Genomic DNA, 20,644 nt, shown 5'->3' with positions numbered 1-20,644 from the left:
CACCACCGACGCATCCTGAGGAGGCACTTGGAGATCAGGTGGTCTCCAAGCGCTGCCTCTTCCTATGCAGTGAGCGGGTCCCAAGTCGCATGGACCCAACTTACCTGTTCACACTGCAACGTGAGCCAGGTTGAACCCATATTCAACCCTGCTCGCTACCCGGGTTGAAATGCCAGGTCGCTCGGCCTGGGTTACTTCAACTGGCCCCTTTCAGACTGCGCTGAAACACGGGTTGCTGCGCATTCATGTGCAATAAGCCGAGTTATTGCTGGTGGTCTGAAAGGGATATTATTTTGATTCTTTGGGGTCAATTTACTAATGGTCGATTTTGGGTCTGGTTAAAATCAGCCAAAATAGAACCAACATCACCTAAGAATGGACCACAGTGTTTCTATTCAAAATAGAACATTTACTAACACTCAAATGTTTGGTTCCATTCTGGTATCAATGGTGTCTGTCTATCTGAGGTTCTGTTTGAAGTTCTAAATGTGTTCTATTCACACTCAACAGAACAAAGCAATCAACACAAAACTGACACAAAAGCGACCAAAACTCAACAAAATAATACAAATGCATCCCTATTGGCCTATTGTCACATGCACTGTATTACCCACAAAGCCCTTCATTCCTAGGCTAATTTGCATATCCACAATTTTTTAAATCATTGCTCAAATAGAGCGGTTTCAGAAAGTTCTATTGAAAATGGCTATTTTTGGTTGATTTTTCAGATTGACTGTAAGGGGCTCTACACACTGGACGATATCACTGCACGATATGAACGAGATAACGTTCATATCGGGCAGTGTGGAGGCACCAGCGATGAACGATGCGCGGCCATGCGCTCGTTCATCGCTGGTGCCATGTCGGCTGTGCATGCAGGCCAATATGGACGAGATCGTCCATATTTGCCTGCAAGTCCACGGAGCTGGGTGATGGGGGGAGTGAAGAAATGTCACCCCCCCCCCCTGTCACTGCCCTCCCCTCCCCCGCCGCCGGGTCCCCCGTTGGCCGTATCCGCCGTCAGGCAGCTCGGCGGTGGATTGGCCAATGTGTAGGGCCTATTAGTGAGCTTTTTCTATTGGTGTTGAGGGAGGGGTCAGTAACGTTCCCAGCGATATGTATTGTGTAAACAAGCAGAAACACACAACATGCATGATACAGTGGTCAGCTATGGCACATATAGGGCAGAATCCAGAACATTTTCTACAATGTACATACAGTATCACTCTACAACAGTGGATCTCAAACTTGGTCCTCAGGACCCCACGCAGTGCATGTTTTGCAGGTAACCCAGCAGGTGCACAGGTGTATTAATTAATCACTGACACATTTTAAAAGGTCCACAGGTGGAGTTAATTATGTCACTTGTGATTCTGTGAGGAGACCTGCAAAACATGCACCCTGTGCTCTACAACTTATTGCTCACTTAGGGGTCTATTCATGAAGCAGTGAAAAGAGTGGAGAAATGGTCAAGTGGAGAAGTTGCCCATAGCAACCAATCAGCTTTGAAGGTAGCCTTTATCCAGTACATATAAAATGTAAGGGAGATGCTGATTGGTTGCCATGGGCAGTTTATCCACTTGTCTGTTTCTCCACTGATTTCACTGCTTCATGAATAGACCCCTTAATGTAAAGTGTTGTCTGTAGCAGCCATGACTAATGGTTATTCTCTTGTAGGGAGCATACTGTCCAAAACGATATCACGTGGCTGTTCCACTAAGGAGATGTGCGAACCGACTCGCCAAGTGTGGAAGCTGGGGCCAAAGATTGTTAATGTTGAAACCAAATGTGCCAACAGCTGTGGTTATCTCCGCCAAAGTCTCTTTCCGCTGGTTATCTCTGTCACTGTCTTTCTAAAACTTGTGTGATGAAAACCAAAGCAGTCAATAATTGTATTCCTGTCAATGTATATATTGTGCATGTATTTTACAAATGGGGATTATAACACTGGAACTTGCTTTAGCATTAAGGGGGTAATTCTGAGTTGATCACAGCAGGAACTTTGTTAGCAGTTGGGCAAAACCATATGCACTGCAGGGAGGACAGATATAACATGTGCAGAGAGAGTTAGATTTGGGTGGGTTATTTTGTTTCTGTGCAGGGTAAATACTGGCTACTTTTTTTTTACACTGCAATTTAGATTGCAGATTGAACACCAGACCCTCCAACATGACCCGCCCCACTAGGTACAAAATGCTCTGTTTCTGGACTTCCCTCTTAATTTATGATTTCCATCACCTGTGTTGAACTAGATAAATGATAAGAAAGCTGTTTCTTCACAGGTGATGGCAATAATAAATTAAGAGGGAAGTCCAGAAACAGAGCATTTTGTACCTAGTGGGGCGGGTCATGTTGGAGGGTATGGAACACACCCCACCCATATCTAATAGGCCCTACACACTTGGCGATATTCTGAAAGATATGAACGATCTCGTTCATAAATGAACGAGAACTTGTTCATATCTTTCAGTGTGGAGTCTCCAGCGATGAACGATGCGCGGCCCCGCGCTCGTTCATCGCTGGTCTCCCGTCGGCTGTGCATGCAGGCCAATATGGACGATCTCGTCCATATTTGCCTGCACTTCAATGCAGCCGGGTGACGGGGGGAGTGAAGAAACATCACTCCCCCCGTCACTGCCCCCCCCCCCCCTCACCGCCGCCGAGTTGCTCGTCGGCCGTATCGGCCGTCGGGCACCTCGGCGGCACATCGCCGAGTGAGTAGGGCCCATAACTCTCTCTGCACATGTTATATCTGCCTCCCCTGCAGTGCACATGGTTTTGCCCAATTGCTAACAAAGTTCCTGCTGCGATCAACTCAGAATTACCCCCTAAGCCAACTTCTGTGTGCAAACTGACGTTTGCACACATTACATCAGTTTCAACAATTTAAACAGATTTGTTAATTAAAGTAATTGTTTCTTTTGGCAACTTACCACCAAAGTAGCAACTAGATGTAGTTATCTAATTTACAGTTGTAGCAGGCACTGAATTGCCTTCTAACTTTGGTTGAGTCTCTTAAACTGTAAGGAAACCTATTTTGTAGCTTTAACTGTATCATCCAACGTGTAATGTTGAAATTCCCAGCAATGCATTCCTCTGCCAGCAGGTGGCACCGTCACATAATCGTCCTAAACATGACAGCTGAAACAAAAGTATATACAGCACATGAATATGACACCCAAAGCAATGCTCATCCCCCAGATAGTGTGTGAATCTGCAATATTGGGGGACTGAGTCAATAAAGGAATTATCCCAATAAAAATAACAGCACACCCACTCACTACGTACTGGCGTGGTTCAATAGATCTACAGTAAAAAGACAGACAGTCAACAGCTGACATGACCAAAAGGCAGACAGTAGAAAAGGCAGACAGTAGAAAAGGTCAACAGGGTCAAAAGATTGACACAAGATTTTTTTTGTTTGGTTTGTGAGGGTTTTTTTTGGTGTCATTTCGAATGTTTCACCATCTCTGAGCCAAATTACTGGAAACGTGTACCCTTGCGGCCTCGCCTAAACTCGAAATGCTTCTGGCAAGGTTCCTCACTCCGCTACCGCAGAACTCAGCACAGGTTACTATTTCCAATTGTAGTCCACGTGGATGGTCAATGATGAAAACGTTTTAAAAAAGTTAAAAAAATTGGGGGGGAAAACTTGTGTTGACTATTGGCATGTCAACTTTTTTGAACCTGTCTACCTTAAGCACTGTCTACCTTTTACCTTTTGACCTTTTGACCCTATTGACCTTTTATCTCTGTTGAACATTTGCCTGTTGACCATTTGGGGTCGATCTATTGACTGTCTATTTCGTTACTGTAAATCTACCAACCGGATGCCATACTGGAAATGCTGGATTTGCCAATAAACAGGGTCTTGTTAATCATCCCAGTCCCCCAAACCACGATAACTTACTTAATTCCCCTTTGAGAGAGTTCTGTGAGGGGTGATGTAGAAGGTCCTTGTTGGGTGGGGGGAGGGGAGCGGGGTGAATTACGTTATTATGGCCCTGCCGGCTGCTCACAATCCTACGGTTTGCCACATCACACATAGGGGGATGGGCCTTGATGACACCATTCCCTGACTATCATCATCCTGCCGATTTTACTAGGATGGGTGGGATGCCGGAGGGGCACCCGCTTTCCCGAAAGTCTGTGGAAACTACCGGCAATTCGGGCATTACGGGAGAGTAGGCAAACATGTACCGGCAGAACTCAAATTTGAGGAGGAATTTTATTTATTATAATTGTTTTTTATCCCACTGGGCGGCCTCTGAGGTCTGTAGGTAAAACAGATTACCGGTTTGGTAATTAAAGTTACAGTCACATTCCACATGAACAAATCAGAGTGCATAGGCTGCGCAATGGCAGCAGAATTATCCAACGCTAACGGACAACTTGGTGCTTGCTACACCTGTACGCACAAGGGCGACAAAATTAGGGGAGCGAGCATTAATCACCTGGGTCCTGCTTTGTTTCAGGGGGATGCAGTCAATTTACCTACAATCAAAATCTTGACAAGGTCAAAATCCCGTAAAAGGTAAAAAATACAGACATTTAAAATACCGACAAGGTCTAAATACTGACATTTAAAATGTCGACAGGTCAAAAATTCGACATGAGTTTTTCATTGAAACCGACTTGTTAATACTTTACCATCCCAGTGGACCTGGAGGGGTAATATAATAGTGTGTTGAGCGCAGAGAGGTACCGTGCCCGAAGTACTTATACGGTGTCCATGTCGACCTATATCGACATACACAAAAAAAAAACAATAAAACTTGTCGACTTTTTGACCTGTCGGCATTTTAAATGTCGATATTTTGACCTTGTCAGTATTTTCACCGCCAGGATTTTGATTGTAGGTATTTCATACTAAACTCGTTTCAGGGACCCGGCAAGGGCCCAGTCACGTTTTGGAGAGGTCACCCCACCCCTATCACCTGGGCCTGTCACGGCTTTGCGGATTTGCAAGACAAATCTGCAGATCTTCCCAGTACTGCTAATCCCAAACAATTTAAAATTCAAATGCAAATTAAAAAAAAAAAAAATTCTCATTCATTCTCATCAGGCTTCTAATGAATCTATTTACATCATTAGCACAATTGTTCTAATAATAATAATATGTGATGAAGGTTAATTACTATCACTGGCCAAAGATGCACAATGTGCACTAATATCAGCCCGGAACGTGGTATTTATTGTGTTTCCAGGCAGCTCAGTGTTACAGTAATTGCTGAGTACTTGCTGCGGCTCAGTTCTCCTACATGAAATGTTAAATTAGCATTGATAAAAGTAATTATGAAATAGCTCTGAGTATAGCAGTGATTGTCAGGAAGGAAGACATGGAGTGATGACCGGCTATGACCCGGCCCTCAGGGACAGGTGAGCTAGACAATGCCTGATGGTTTTCTAAGTAGTTGGATGTGGTCACATTTGAGTACATTGCTGTATCCGTGGAGACAAATAGATTCTGGAAATTATAAATCCAAATAAAAAAAAATAAAAAAGTGTGTACTTGTGTTACTATGATTAAACCATTTATTCCAAAGCACCAAAATATTATGTAGCCCTGTCACACCATGGGTCTTTAACCTGTGGCCCTCTAGCTGTTGTGGAACTACACATCCCAGCATGCCCTGCCACCGTTTTGCTATTAATGCATCTTAAAACTGAACCAGGGCATGCTGGGATGTGTGGTTCTGCAGCAGCTGGAGGGCCGCAGGTTGAAGACCCAGGTATTAAACCATGAGGTTACATTGTCCCATTCCCAGCAGTCTATACTATAAGGACCGCTAAATCACAAGATTGTGTTTTGGTCTGAACCATCTTGATAAAAAGATATTGCTCAGTTTTAACCTCACATTCCATGCAGCCAGTGGCGTCACAAGGCGGGTGCGAGGGGTGCGGCCCGCACCCGGGTGTGATGCCAAATGTCAGCTCCTCCGCACTGACAGGAACCAGGTGCTGCAGTGAGAAAGTCTCCTACAGCACCCGGCTCCTACCACAGAAGTGGAGCCAACAGCGGACGGAGACTGGCTCTGTGGGAAGCCCAGCATCTCCGGAGATGCTGGGCCGCCCCCAGAGTGACGATTCCGGGATCCCGCGAAGCCACGCCCCCTAAGTACAAGACCACGCCCCCTTTTTGTCGCGATCGTGGCAGGAGATCAGGGGCGCGCACCAGGTGTCACCACACCCGGTGACGCTTCTGCATGCAGCTACCTTACATTATAATAAGAACAATTTTCCCCCATTCTATTACAGACACCTGCAACCAGGGGCACATTGTGTAGAGCAGATGCTCCTTGTCAGGGCCGCCATCAGGGGGGTTGCTGGTGGCACAGCTGTCCCGGGCCCAGCCTCTCTGACAGAGAGAGGAGGGCCTGGGATGCTCATGCAGCCACCTGCCTGCCAGCCGCCGACCCAGCCGTTCCGCAGTCGTCCCCGCTGTTCTGCTGCTCTCCTCCGTCCTCCTGCAGCTATATTGAAAAAAAACTTCCCTCCCAAAACGGCCGCCGTCACAGAGGAAACAGTTATTCAAGATACTAGAGGAGCCCTCTAGTATCTTCAATAACTGTCTCCTCTGAGGCGGTGGCCATTTTGGGAGGGACGTTTTCAATACAGCTGCAGGAGGACAGAGGAGAGCAGCAGAACAGCGGGATGGAGGGGGGCAGGCAGCAGCATCAGCATCCTGGGCCCTCCCGAAAGCGGCACATGTATGTATGTATGACTATGCATGCATGTGTGTGTATATAATACACACGCACACGTTAACTGGTGCAATTCTAAAGCTGACTCCTCCACAGTGGGGGAGGATGGGGCCTGCCTATTTTGTCAGTCCCGGGCCCCGCAATTTCTGATGGCAGCCCTGCTCCTTGTACCAGCGGCAGAGGGGGCACCAGTGGTGATTAATCAGTTACACATAGATCACATGACCATCCTCCTCTTCCCACAAGGACAGTATATTTACTAAAGGTTGATTTTGGTCGACGCTGATCGGTTTCAGATCCACTTCAGATCGATGTTGGGCTTCCAGGGGTAAAACACACATTTACTAACATTTAAAAATTAATCTAAAAAATCATCTGCTAGTAAATGTGTGTTTTAACTAGAGATGAGCGGGTTCGGTTTCTTTGAATCCGAACCCGCACGAACTTCACTTTTTTTTTCACGGGTCCGAGCGACTCGGATCTTCCCGCCTTGCTCGGTTAACCCGAGCGCGCCCGAACGTCATCATGACGCTGTCGGATTCTCGCGAGGCTCGGATTCTATCGCGAGACTCGGATTCTATATAAGGAGCCGCGCGTCGCCGCCATTTTCACACGTGCATTGAGATTGATAGGGAGAGGACGTGGCTGGCGTCCTCTCCATTTAGATTAGATTTAGAAGAGAGAGAGAGAGAGAGATTGCTGTGATACTGTAGATTAGAAGAGAGTGCAGACAGAGTTTAGTGACTGACGACCACAGTGACCAGTGACCACCAGAGACAGTGCAGTTGTTTGTTTTATTTAATATATCCGTTCTCTGCCTGAAAAAAACGATACACAGTCACACAGTGACTCAGTCTGTGTGCACTGCTCAGCCCAGTGTGCTGCACATCAATGTATTGTATATAAAGCTTATAATTGTGGGGGAGACTGGGGAGCACTGCAGGTTGTTATAGCAGGAGCCAGGAGTACATGATAAATAATATTATATTAAAATTAAACAGTGCACACTTTTGCTGCAGGAGTGCCACTGCCAGTGTGACTAGTGGTGACCAGTGCCTGACCACCAGTATATTAGTAGTATTGTATACTATCTCTTTATCAACCAGTCTATATTAGCAGCAGACACAGTACAGTGCGGTAGTTCACGGCTGTGGCTACCTCTGTGTCGGCACTCGGCAGGCAGTCCGTCCATCCATAATTGTATTATAATATATACCACCTAACCGTGGTTTTTTTTTCATTCTTTATACCGTCGTCATACTAGTTGTTACGAGTATACTACTATCTCTTTATCAACCAGTGTACAGTGCGGTAGTTCACCGCTGTGGCTACCTCTGTGTCGGCACTCGGCAGGCAGTCCGTCCAACCATAATTGTATTATAATATATACCACCTAACCGTGGTTTTTTTTTCATTCTTTATACCGTCGTCATACTAGTTGTTACGAGTATACTACTATCTCTTTATCAACCAGTGTACAGTGCGGTAGTTCACGGCTGTGGCTACCTCTGTGTCGGCACTCGGCAGGCAGTCCGTCCAACCATAATTGTATTATAATATATACCACCTAACCGTGGTTTTTTTTTCATTCTTTATACCGTCGTCATACTAGTTGTTACGAGTATACTACTATCTCTTTATCAACCAGTGTACAGTGCGGTAGTTCACGGCTGTGGCTACCTCTGTGTCGGCACTCGGCAGGCAGTCCGTCCAACCATAATTGTATTATAATATATACCACCTAACCGTGGTTTTTTTTTCATTCTTTATACCGTCGTCATACTAGTTGTTACGAGTATACTACTATCTCTTTATCAACCAGTGTACAGTGCGGTAGTTCACGGCTGTGGCTACCTCTGTGTCGGCACTCGGCAGGCAGTCCGTCCATCCATAATTGTATTATATACCACCTAACCGTGGTTTTTTTATACCACCTAACCGTGGCAGTCCGTCCATAATTGCCACTCCTAGATGGGCCCGGTGTTTGTGTCGGCCACTAGGGTCGCTAATCTTACTCACACAGTCAGCTACCTCATTGCGCCTCTTTTTTTCTTTGCGTCATGTGCTGTTTGGGGAGGGTTTTTTGGAAGGGCCATCCTGCGTGACACTGCAGTGCCACTCCTAGATGGGCCCGGTGTTTGTGTCGGCCACTAGGGTCGCTAATCTTACTCACACAGCTACCTCATTGCGCCTCTTTTTTTCTTTGCGTCATGTGCTGTTTGGGGAGGGTTTTTTGGAAGGGACATCCTGCGTGACACTGCAGTGCCACTCCTAGATGGGCCCGGTGTTTGTGTCGGCCACTAGGGTCGCTTATCTTACTCACACAGCGACCTCGGTGCAAATTTTAGGACTAAAAATAATATTGTGAGGTGTGAGGTATTCAGAATAGACTGAAAATGAGTGTAAATTATGGTTTTTGAGGTTAATAATACTTTGGGATCAAAATGACCCCCAAATTCTATGATTTAAGCTGTTTTTTAGTGTTTTTGGAAAAAAACACCCGAATCCAAAACACACCCGAATCCGACAAAAATAATTCGGTGAGGTTTTGCCAAAACGCGTTCGAACCCAAAACACGGCCGCGGAACCGAACCCAAAACCAAAACACAAAACCCGAAAAATTTCAGGCGCTCATCTCTAGTTTTAACCCTGGAAGCCCAACATCTATTAAAATCGATCTGAAAGCAAACTGAAAACGATCAACATCGACAAAAATCGACTGGGGCGGTACACCTGTCAAACCATAACGCAGGTGTCCTAAGGCGACCTCAGAGAGGACAGTAACAACCCGTGGAGCAGTCATATAGACCTCCCTCTTGAGCCATATGGAGGTGCATGCATTCGCTCTATTACCCATGGAGGTGCAAGTCTTCCTGTGAACATGTGGATGTGGTTCGTTGGGTCGACAGTTGACCTTTGCCATGTTGACCTAGTCAACCTAATGCATGTCACCCAATAGTGGTTGACCTACTAAGTGTTGTCGACCTAAAAACCGGATACCACACATGTAACACCCTAAAGTCGGTAGCGGAACATAAAACTAAGTGTGTGGGGTACTGAAATGGACCTGGTTCCAGAAAGATCAGAGAGGCAGACCTGATTTTACCCCTCAGACACAATGACCACACACAGACACACAGGATTCAACACCATTTTATTGTAACACATAATAGGAAAATATACGTTATGGTAAGAACTTACAGTTGATAATGGTATTTCTCCTAAGTCCACAGGTTCTACAGGATAAAAATGGGATATGATGGAGCGACAGCGAATTTGGCACCAAACGATCAAAAGCTTTCAGGCCTCCTAGGATGCAACGGGCCCGTCCATATATCCCCGCCCACTGGCTCAGGCAAATTAGTTGTATTCCAAAGCACTAGGCAGGAGCATCATGTAGAGCCCTAATCAGGTGAGAAGAACACACATGCACACCCTTTCGTACAAGAAGGAAGAGGTTAGTGAGTAGAAGTATCCTCAAATCAGGTGCTTCAGAGTGGGATCCCTGTGGAACCTGTGGACTTAGGAGAAATATCATTATAAACGGTAAGTTCTTACAATAACGTATATTTCTCTGGCAGGGTCCACAGGTTATCCACAGGATAACAATGGGATTTCCCAAAGCAATTTAGTGGTGGGGACGCTCCTGATTGGACAGGAGAACCTTACGCCTGAATTCAGCATCATAAGAGGCAAAATTATCCAAGACATAATGTCTAATAAATGTGTTAATGGAAGACCATGTGGCTGCCTTACATATCTGTTCTGCTGAAGCACCATGTTGTGCTGCCCATGAAGGACCTACCTTACGAGTAGAGTGAGCAGAGACATTAGCCGGAGCAGGGAGATCAGCTTGAGAGTATGCTTCTGAAATCGTCATTCAAAGCCATCTTGCCAGCGTCTGTTTACTAGCAGGCCATCCTCTCTTGTGAAATCCATAGAGAATAAAGAGAGAATCTGTCTTTCTGATGGCACTGGTACGATTCACGTAGATCCTTAATGCCCGGACCACGTCCAGTGACGCATCTTCCGCAGAAAGTCCTGATACCTGAAAAGCCGGGACTACAATTTCTTCATCAAGGTGGAACCACCTTAAGAAGATACCCAGACCTAGTTCTGAGAACTGCTTTATCTGGATAAAAAAAAATCAGAAAAGGGGAACGACATGACAGCGCTCCTAAATCTGACACTCTTCTAGCTGATGCCAAAGTCAGTAGAAAGAGACCATAAGCTGTCAACCATTTAAGATCCACTATATTAAGCGGTTCAAATGGGGCAACTTGAAGAGCTTTCAGAACTACACTTAAGTCCCAAGGTGCTGTAGGAGGAGGTTGAATGCCCAGCATTGCCTGGAAAAAAGTATGCACAGCCTGTAAATTGGCAATTTTCTTTTGGAACCATACAGTTAATGCTGATACTTGCACTCTCAAGGAAGCCACCTTCAAACCTTTATCCATTCCTGCCTGAAGGAAAGCTAAGACCCTGGAAACTCTGAAAGATTTTGGGCCCATACTTCTTACACTGCACCAATGAATATAGGCCTGCCATATTCAGTGATAAATACGAGCTGAGGAGGGTTTCCTTGCTCTGAGCATTGTTTGAATTACCTGTTGTTAGGATCCTCTTGACTTCAGGATAGAGGTTTCAAGAGCCACGCCATCAAAGACAGTCGATCCAGATGTCTGTGACTAAAAGGACCCTGCATTACTAGATCTGGACGTTGAGGGAGCAGAAGTGGAGCATCCATCGACATTCTCTGCAAATCTGTGTACCAATGCCTTCTGGGCCAAGCCGGAGCTACTAGAATCACGGCACCCTTTGCTTGCTTTATTTTCCTCACCACCCTGGGTAACAGGATGATCGGAGGAAACAGATACACCAGATGAAAGTCCCATTTCACTGACAAGGCGTACACAAAGATCGTTTTGGGATCCTTTGTTCTTAACCCGTATGCGGGCACTTTATTGTTCAGACGGGACACCATGAGATCTATCTCTGGCAATTCACACTTGTCTACTAGAGTCTGAAAGACCTCCGGGTGTAGAGGTCATTCACTTACTTGAATGGCGTGTTGACTGAGAAAGTCCGCTTCCCAGTTTAGGACTCCCGTAACTAATACTGTGGACAAGGCTGGGAGATGGAGTTCTGCCCACTTTAGTATGTGACTTACCTCCTTCATTGCTGTTTGGCTGCGGGTTCCTCCCTGATTGTTGAGGTACGCTACTGCCGTTGCATTGTCCGAACGGATCTGGATTGGTTTCCCTTGAAGAATGTCCTTTGCCTGAATCAGTGCCATGTATATGGCCCGAAGTTCTAACAGGTTAATTGGCAGGCAACTTTCTTCTGTGGTCCATTGTCCCTGGAACCATAATTTTCCGGACACTGCTCCCCAGCCCTGAAGACTGGCATCTGTTGTCAGGATCTCCCAATCTGATATCCAAAAGGGTCTCCCCTTGTCTAGATGGGATGTCTGTAGCCACCAGGCTAATGACTTTCTTACCTTTTCTGAAAGTACCATAGTCTGTTTCTTTATTGTCTGATGTACTCCATTCCACCTGGCCAGAATCAGATGTTGCAGAGTTCTTGAATGAAATTGTGCATACTCCACCATGTTGAATGTTGACACCATCAAACCCATCACTCGCATTACTGCATTAATTGATACTGTTTGACTGTGTAACAACTCCTGAGTCCTTGACTGTACCTTGGATATCTTGTTCCAAGGTAAAAATACTTTCTGCAGACTTGAATCCAGTACAGCCCCCAAGTGAGTCATATGTTGTGATGGAACCTGAGATGACTTTGACCAATTTATGAGCCACCTGTGCCTCTGCAGACATGTTATTGTCTGTTGTAGATGGCAAAGGAGCAATTCCTGTGATTGTGCCAGGATTAAAAAGTTGTTGAGGTATGGAAAAATTATTATCCCCTGCTTGCGGAGATAAGCTGCCATAACCACCATGATCTTGGTAAATACTCTGGGGGCTGTGGCTAGCCCAAAGGGTAAGGCCTGGAACTGAAAATACTGTTGGAAGATGGCGAACCTGAGATAACACTGATGGGACAGTGCTATAGGAACATGTAGGTATGCATTCTGAATATCAAGGGATACCATATAATCCCCTGGCTCCAAGGCCAAAGCTATGGAGCGTAACGTCTCCATGTGAAACCGTGGTACCCAAATGTATTTGTTTAGCATTTTGAGATTGAGAATGGGTTGAAAAGACACATTTGGCTTCTGAACCAAAAACAGGTTGGAGTAAAAACCCTGTCCCCATTGTGCAGGGGGTACTGGAATGACTACTCCTAACTGAAGCAATTTCTGAACTGCTTCTTGCAAGGCCCTTGCCTTCGCCTCCACCCGAGATGAGCTGGTGCAGAAGAACCTTTGAGAGATACCGCTTTTTGCACCCAGGCATCTGTTGTAGACTGCTGCCAGATCTGTGCAAACTGAAGAAGCCGTCCCCCTACCCTGGGGTCCCCCAGGAGGAGGCCCCACACCATCAGGCTGATGGCTTATCTTCTGGTTTGGAAGCTGGCCCTCTGGTAGCCCAATGTTTCTTTGACTTACCCAACTTATTGTATTGGGGCTGCTTACGATCACTTTTTACCTTCGCTTTTCCTTGCGGCCGAAAAGGCCGAAAAACTGGACCCTTAGGTTTGGGGTTATATGTGGAAGGAAATTTGACCTTCTTGGAGTCTGCTTCTGACTCCAGAATATCTGCAAATTCTTTACCAAAAAGAATATTTCCAGCAAAAGGCAAATGTTCCAAAACCTTCTTAGATTCTGAATCAGCTTGCCACGTACAGTATGTAACCAAAGTGCTCTGCGAGCAGCTGTTGTTGAGGCTGATGCCCTAGAAGCAATAGTACTCATAGCTAATGCCGCTTCTTCCAAGAATACTGCAGCCTGTTTAATATGAGCTATAAAGGATTTTTGCTCACTAGAAGCTGAGAAAACATCCTCTTCCAGTGCATCAGCCCAGGCAGCCACTGCCTTTGCCATCCAAGCTGAAGCCATGGCTGGCCTTATGACTGCTCAAGACAGAGAAAATATGGTTATCAGAAAACCATCCACTTTCCTATCCGTGACATCATTTAATGATGTTGACGGTAAAAGCAATATAGATTTTCACACTAATCGAATCACATGCGTATCTACTTTAGGAGCCACCTCCCTTTTTAAACAGTCCCCTGCTGGAAAAGGATAATTGGAATCCCATTTTTTGGGAATTCTATATTTTTATTGGGTGTAGCCCAAGCCTCTTCCATGATTTCCGTCAGCTGATCTGACCCTGGAAACTCAGTCTTAACTGTTTTGGGACGTTTAAATACAGGTGCGTTGGATTTTAACACATGCTCTGCTGAATCCTCTAAGGATAGAATGGCCTTCATTGCTCTAATTAACTCAGCTATATACACTGAGCTGAGACCTTCTTCCTCCTCTTCGTATGCTGAAGTAGAGTAAATTGAGTTTTCATCTTCCGATGAATCATCTTGTGTAGCCTGTGAAGGTGAAGGTTAACTTACCATCGGTTTATCAGCTTGTTTCATATGAGAAGCTGCTGGGGGAAATTATATACCGTAGGTAGGAAGCTGCATGTATGGGTTAATAGTGTACCCCATTCCTGGTAAAGAAACTGTAGGAATTACCCGTTCAGCTATCCTGGACAAGGTCTGTGCAAACATAGCCCAATGTGAATCCATCTGTATCTGATGTTGTACAGGGATCTGCCTTGTATTTTGCTGAAAAGCAAAACAATTTGCACATAAACCATCCTGAACCAGATCCTGAGAGGATAATACAGTTTTGCAAGACAAACACGATATTAGTGTTGGTGCTACTGTAAGTGTACCTTCATCACTTTTGCCACTCTTAGACATGATAAATAATCAGCACTTTTACAGTGTACTACACAATTTGTGACTGTAATCACTTTAACCTTCTAAATTGATATCAATCTGACCCTACCTATGCACCAGCATTGAGGATCAGAAGAAACAACTGACAAACATATATTAAAGTCAGCAATCACACAAGCAGTCAGTCACATGTTATATATTATTCATATGAGCACATTATCAACTACAAACACATTTTTAAGTATGTAGGAGTACATATTACTGAATCCTGTTTACACAGATCTAACGTATTCAGACGCAAATGCGAAGAAAACCACAGTAAATGTACACAGACTCATATGCAATAGGCACTTAACTATTCATGCTCAAAAAAAGGAGATAGAAATTTAGTGCTGTATAGCCCGTACACAGTAGAGTGAGATACAGGGAGACTAACCTCGCTTGTAGGATCGATCAATATGTTAGCGAACGCTGAGTGGATCTAGACGCTACTAGTGTACACTGTCGCTCCGGGAACCTACAGTGAACACAGATGCTCAGTGAACACAGACGCACCGGTCACACAGCCGCCTATGCTGTGACCGGGTCTCCTCACGGTAGCGCTTAGTGAATACAGACACAGCGGCCTATGCTGAGACCGAGTCCCCTCGTGGTAGCGTCTGGGACGGAAGCGAGGAAACAGTTTATGGTGGGAGACTCGGTGGAAACTGGTCATGAACTGGGGAGGAGGGGCGACCAGGAGAGCGTCTAACTCCCCCTGCTGACATCAACCCTAGGAATCACGGCCTCATGCTATTCCTGGTGCCTAAGATCCCTAAGGCCTAGCGCTGGTGCACCCACAGTGGCAGCCGCGTCAGCTACTGTTTGGTAGTCTCCTCCCAATTGTCACAACTGAGGGCTGGTGCTGACCAGGGGAAGCCTCAGTTGTAGGGGCTGAAGTGTACGTGAACCTGGGAGGCAATATGGGATTCTTTGACATGCAGATGAGCTTGCAGTACCAATGCCCGAAGGCGTGACCACGACAACAGAAGAAAAGTTAATGGGTTTTATTTAAACATAGTTCAGGTGGTACACTGGCAGTTGCAGTATTCAGGTATAATAAATGAATGGAGACAGTACAAAGTTCTTAGAAATGCAGCAGTGGTTAGGATGTCTTTGGGTGCGGTAATATCACAAGACAGTCTTAAGAGACCAGGAGATGGTAAGTTCTTAACCAGCACCCATCTGCTGAGTAATGGAAATGAAAATAGGAACTGACCAGCTGATGTTATACTGGAAGTACTGTTGAATTACTGGCTCTGTGAGAGCACCAGTGAACTGCCTGGTATGCCGGTTGGAACCGGACCAGGTGATGAACTGTGTGGAAATGCGGGTGTACCAATGTAGCAGGAGAACAGAGGAGCGACACTGGTGATGCTGGGGATCGGTGGTTATTGCAGGTCGATGGCGGTACACCGATGGTATCTGGAAATCGATGGCAGAGCACCAATGGTATCTGGAAGTCGATGGCAGAGCACCAATGGTATCTGGAAGTCGATGGCGGAGCACCGATGGTATCTGGAAGTCGAAGGCGGAGCACCGATGGTATCTGGAAGTTGATGGCGGAGCACCGGTGGTAACAGGAGACAGGACACCACTGGAAGCTAGACGCTGGAGGCCGGTGTTAGCAAACTGCCAGTTGCAGGGTGCAATGATAGGACACTGCAGAGTCAGGCTGCACCGCAAGGTGGTAACTGGTGCGGGTCTCCAGTGGAGTTGAAGACAGGAGCTGGAAATACCTGGAGCTGGCAAAACAACCACAAGGAGGTGAGACTGGAAACACTGGGTTTGACTACCAAAGTACTGACACTTTCCAGGTCTAGGAACAGGATATTTATACCTGCTGGGAGGCAGGCATTGGCTGATCAATTATGCAGAGTCCAGCAGCGCAGCGGATAGGTGAAGTGATAGCATGTGACTGGAAAAAACATGGCTGCGCCCATGTTAGCACTTGGAGGGAAAGTCAGTTTGTGAAACCATGTGGAGAAATTGCAGTAATGGCGGCGGAGGCCGCAGAGGGCAGGAGACGCCATACTTGATTATTTGCACACTGGAACCACAGGGATGGCGGCGGAGGCCGCGGAGGGCTGGAGATGCCATTTTAGGATTTTACAAGTTAGACTTATGAAGCTGCTGTGACAGCTCTGCGGGATCACAGGGAGGAGATGTGAAGTGAGGACCTCAGCAACGCAGCTGGGATCCGACTCTGGGACGCTGATCCAGCCTCAGGAGACACTTGAAAAGTAAATAATGGTGTCCAGTTACCCGGATCGTGACACCAATACAGTGCAGCTGTGTCCGTATTCCATCTACTAAGTGGAATCGATGCCTTACCTTCTCTCCGTGCTCCGGCCACAGCCTGGTAACGTCTGTTGGAACTGCTAGTGTATCCGACACAGACGCCCGCAGAAACATCACTGTACTCGTGGGTAAACGTTGTCGCGTCCCGACGGAGAGTTGTTGGAGCGACTCTTTCTAAGCGTATAAGACGTTGTTTAGAAAGATCACTCAAAAAACTAGTAAGACTAAAAAAGAACATAAGAAAGCTTAGGACTGCTACAAGGAACAGCAGCCCTCTGACCAATGGTCCGGCTCCTGCCGCCTCTACCTGTCAATCTCTTTGCGATCGGCTGTGCAAATGGATTCTTTGCTAGATCCATTGCACAGCAACAATGCTCTTTGTACCCGTACAACATGCGTGTGCATTGCGGCGCATGCGCAGTTTTGCAGTTTTTTTTCCTGATTGCTGCGCTGTGAAAATCTGCAGCGAGCAATCAACCCCCAGGGTACAGTCCTCTGCAAACTTAGCTCTTAGCACATAGGGGGCCCGACTCAGGGCCTAATTCAGAGTTGATCGTAGCAGCAAATTTGTTAGCAGTTGGGCAAAACTATGGTCCTCATTCCGAGTTGTTCGCTCGCAAGCTGCTTTTAGCAGCTTTGCACACGCTAAGCCGCCGCCTACTGGGAGTGAATCTTAGCTTCCTAAAATTGCGAACGAAAGATTCTCAAAATTGCGATTACACACCTCTTAGCAGTTTCTGAGTAGCTCCAGACTTACTCGGCATCTGCGATCATTTCAGTGCTTGTCGTTCCTGGTTTGACGTCACAAACACACCCAGCGTTCGCCCAGAAACTCCTCCGTTTCTACAGCCACTCCCGTGTTTTTCCCAGATACGGTAGCGTTTTTCGCACACACCCATAAAACGGCCAGTTTCCGCCGAGAAACACCCACTTCCTGTCAATCACACTACGATCACCAGAACGATGAAAAAGCCGTGAGTAAAATACCTAACTGCATTGCAAATTTACTTGGCGCAGTCGCAGTGCGAACATTGCGCATGCGCACTAAGCGGAAAATCGCTGCGATGCGAAGAAATTTACCGAGCGAACAACTCGGAATGAGGGCCCATGTGCACTGTAGGTGGGGCAGATATAACATGTGCAGAGAGAGTTAGATTTGGGTGGAGTGTGTTCAAACTGACAACAATTTCAGTAGCCCAGCGATCCGGTCTGAATCACCCCCAGAGTCCAGCATTTTTCAGAGCAAAAGCATTAGCATAAAGTCCTGCAAGTTTAGCTCTTAGCACATACAGGTGAAACTCAGAAAATTTGAATATCGCAAAAGTTAATTTATTTCAGTAATTAAACTTAAAAGATGAATCTAATATATTATATAGACTCATTACATGCTAAGTCAGATATTTAAAGCCTTTATTTGTTATAATTTTGATGATTGTGGCTTACAGTTTAAGAAAACCCCAAATCCAAAATCTCAGAAAATCAGAATATTACATAAAATCAATAAAAAAGGATTTTAAATACAGAAATGTCAGCCCTCTGAAAAGTATAATCATGCATATGTACTCAGTACTTGGTTTTGGCCCCTTTTGCTTGAATTACTGCCTCAATGCGGTGTGGCATGGATTCTATCAACCTGTGGCACTGCTGAGGAGTTATGGAAGACCCGGATGCTTCAATAGTGGCCTTCAGCTCTTCTGCATTGTTCCGTCTCATGTCTCTCATCTTTCTCTTGGCAATGCCCCATAGATTCTCTATGGGGTTCAGGTCAGGCGAGTTTGCTGGCCAATCCAGCACAGTAATCCCACTGTCATAGAACCAGGTTTTGGTACATTTCTCAGTGTGGGCAGATGCCAAGTCCTGATGGAAAATAAAGTCAGCATCTCCATAAAGCTTGTCTGCTGAAGGAAGCATGAAGTGCTCTAAAATGTCCTGGTAGATGGCTGCATTGACTCTGGACTTAATAAAGCACAATGGCCCAGCACCAGCAGATGACATGGTTCCCCAAATCAACACAGACTGTGGAAACTTCACACTGGACTTCAAGCATCTTGGATTGTGTGCCTCTCCATTCTTCCTCCATACTCTCGGACCTTGGTTTCCAAATGAGATTCAAAATTTGCTCTCATCAGAAAACAAGACTTTGGACCACTGAGCAACAGACAGGTTCTTTTTTTTCTTTAGCCCAGGTAATATGCTTCTGACGTTGTTTGTTGTTAAGGAGCGGCTTGACAAGAGGAATCCGACATTTGAAGCCCATGTCCAGGATCAGGTTGTGTGTGGTGGCTCTCAATGCACTAACTCCAGCCTCAGTCCACTCCTTGTGAAGCTCCCCTACACTTTTCAATGGCCTTTTCCTGACAATCCTCACCAGGCTGAGGTCATCCCTGCTGCTTGTGCAACTTTTTCTTCCACACTTTTCCCCTTCCAATTTCCTTTTGAGGCTTTCCCTCCTTGTGGAGGGTGTCAATGATGGTTTTCTGCACAATTGTCAGGTCAACAGTCCCATGATTGTGATTTGTACTGAACCAGACTGAGAGACCATTTAAAGGCTCAGGAACCCTTTGTAGATGGTTTGGATTAATTAGCTGATTAGGGTGTGACACTTTAAGCCTACAATATTGCACCTTTTCACAATATTCTAATTTGCTGAGATTTTGGATTTGGGGATTTCTAAAGCTGTAAGGCACAATCATCAAAATTATAACAAATAAAGGATTGAAATATCCCACTTTGCATGTAATGAGTCTATATAATACTGTATATTAGTTTCACCTTTTAAGTTGAATTACTGAAATAAATGAACTTTTGCAAAATGGCCCTCATTCCGAGTGGTTCGCTCGCAAGCTGCTTTTAGCAGCATTGCACACGCTAAGCCGCCGCCTACTGGGAGTGAAAACGAAAGATTCGCAATATTGCGAAAAGACTTCTCTGTGCAGTTTCTGAGTAGCTCGAGACTTAAGGGCCCTACTCACTGGCCGACCCGCCGCCGAGCTGCCCGACGGTGGATACGGCCGACGAGCGACCCGGCGGCGGGGGGGCAGTGACGGGGGGAGTGAAGTTTCTTCACTCCCCCCGTCACGCGGCTCCATTGAAGTGCAGGCAAATAAGGACGAGATCGTCCATATTGGCCTGCATGCACAGCCGACGGGAGACCAGCGATGAACGATGCATCGTTCATCGCTTAAGTCTCCACACTGAAAGATATGAAAGAGTTCTCGTTCATTTATGAACGAGATCGTTCATATCTTTCCAAAAATCGGCCAGTGTGTAGGGCCTATTACTCTTCCAGTGCGATCAGGTCAGTGCTTGTCGTTTCTGGTTTGACGTCACAAACACACCCAGCGTTCGCCCAGACACTCCCCTGTTTCTTCAGCCACTCCCGTGTTTTTACCAGAAACGGCAGAGTTTTTTCACACACTCCCATAAAACGACCAGTTTCCGCCCAAAAACACCCACTTCCTGTCAATCACACCCCGATCACCAGAACGAAGAAAAAACCTTGTAATGCCGTGAGTAAAATACCAAACTTATTAGCAAATTTAGTTGGCGCAGTCGCAGTGCGAACATTGCGCATGCGCAATTAGCGGAAAATCGCTGCGATGCAATGAAAATTACAGAGCGAACAACTCGGAATGAGGGCCAATATTCAAATTTTCTGAGTTTCACCTGTGATAAAGATGGAAACCATCTTTGTTCATAGACTCCATATTGCTAAGCTGTTTATAATTGTTTATCAG

The 20,644-nt window shown here is 45.9% G+C and overlaps 1 protein-coding gene across 2 annotated transcripts in view; it reads left to right on the top strand.

Annotated features, from left to right (window-relative positions):
• Positions 1–2,290, top strand: part of LOC134965894 (phospholipase A2 inhibitor gamma subunit B-like) — a 56,706-nt gene extending 54,416 nt beyond the window's left edge. Inside the window, exon 4 of one of the 2 annotated variants that reach the window (XM_063942286.1) lies at positions 1,678–2,290. In XM_063942286.1, coding sequence (XP_063798356.1) covers positions 1,678–1,868 — 191 coding nt within the window. In that variant the 3' untranslated portion in view covers positions 1,869–2,290. The remainder of the gene's footprint in view (positions 1–1,677) is intronic. The other variant, XM_063942285.1, reaches the window with a different exon arrangement.
• The last annotated feature ends 18,354 nt before the right edge of the window (positions 2,291–20,644 follow it).

This window comes from Pseudophryne corroboree, chromosome 10, assembly GCF_028390025.1.
Source record: "Pseudophryne corroboree isolate aPseCor3 chromosome 10, aPseCor3.hap2, whole genome shotgun sequence".
Taxonomy (NCBI): Eukaryota; Metazoa; Chordata; class Amphibia; order Anura; family Myobatrachidae; genus Pseudophryne; species Pseudophryne corroboree.
The sequence above is the reverse complement of the archived record's forward strand: the minus strand, read 5'-3'. Positions and strand labels throughout refer to the sequence as shown.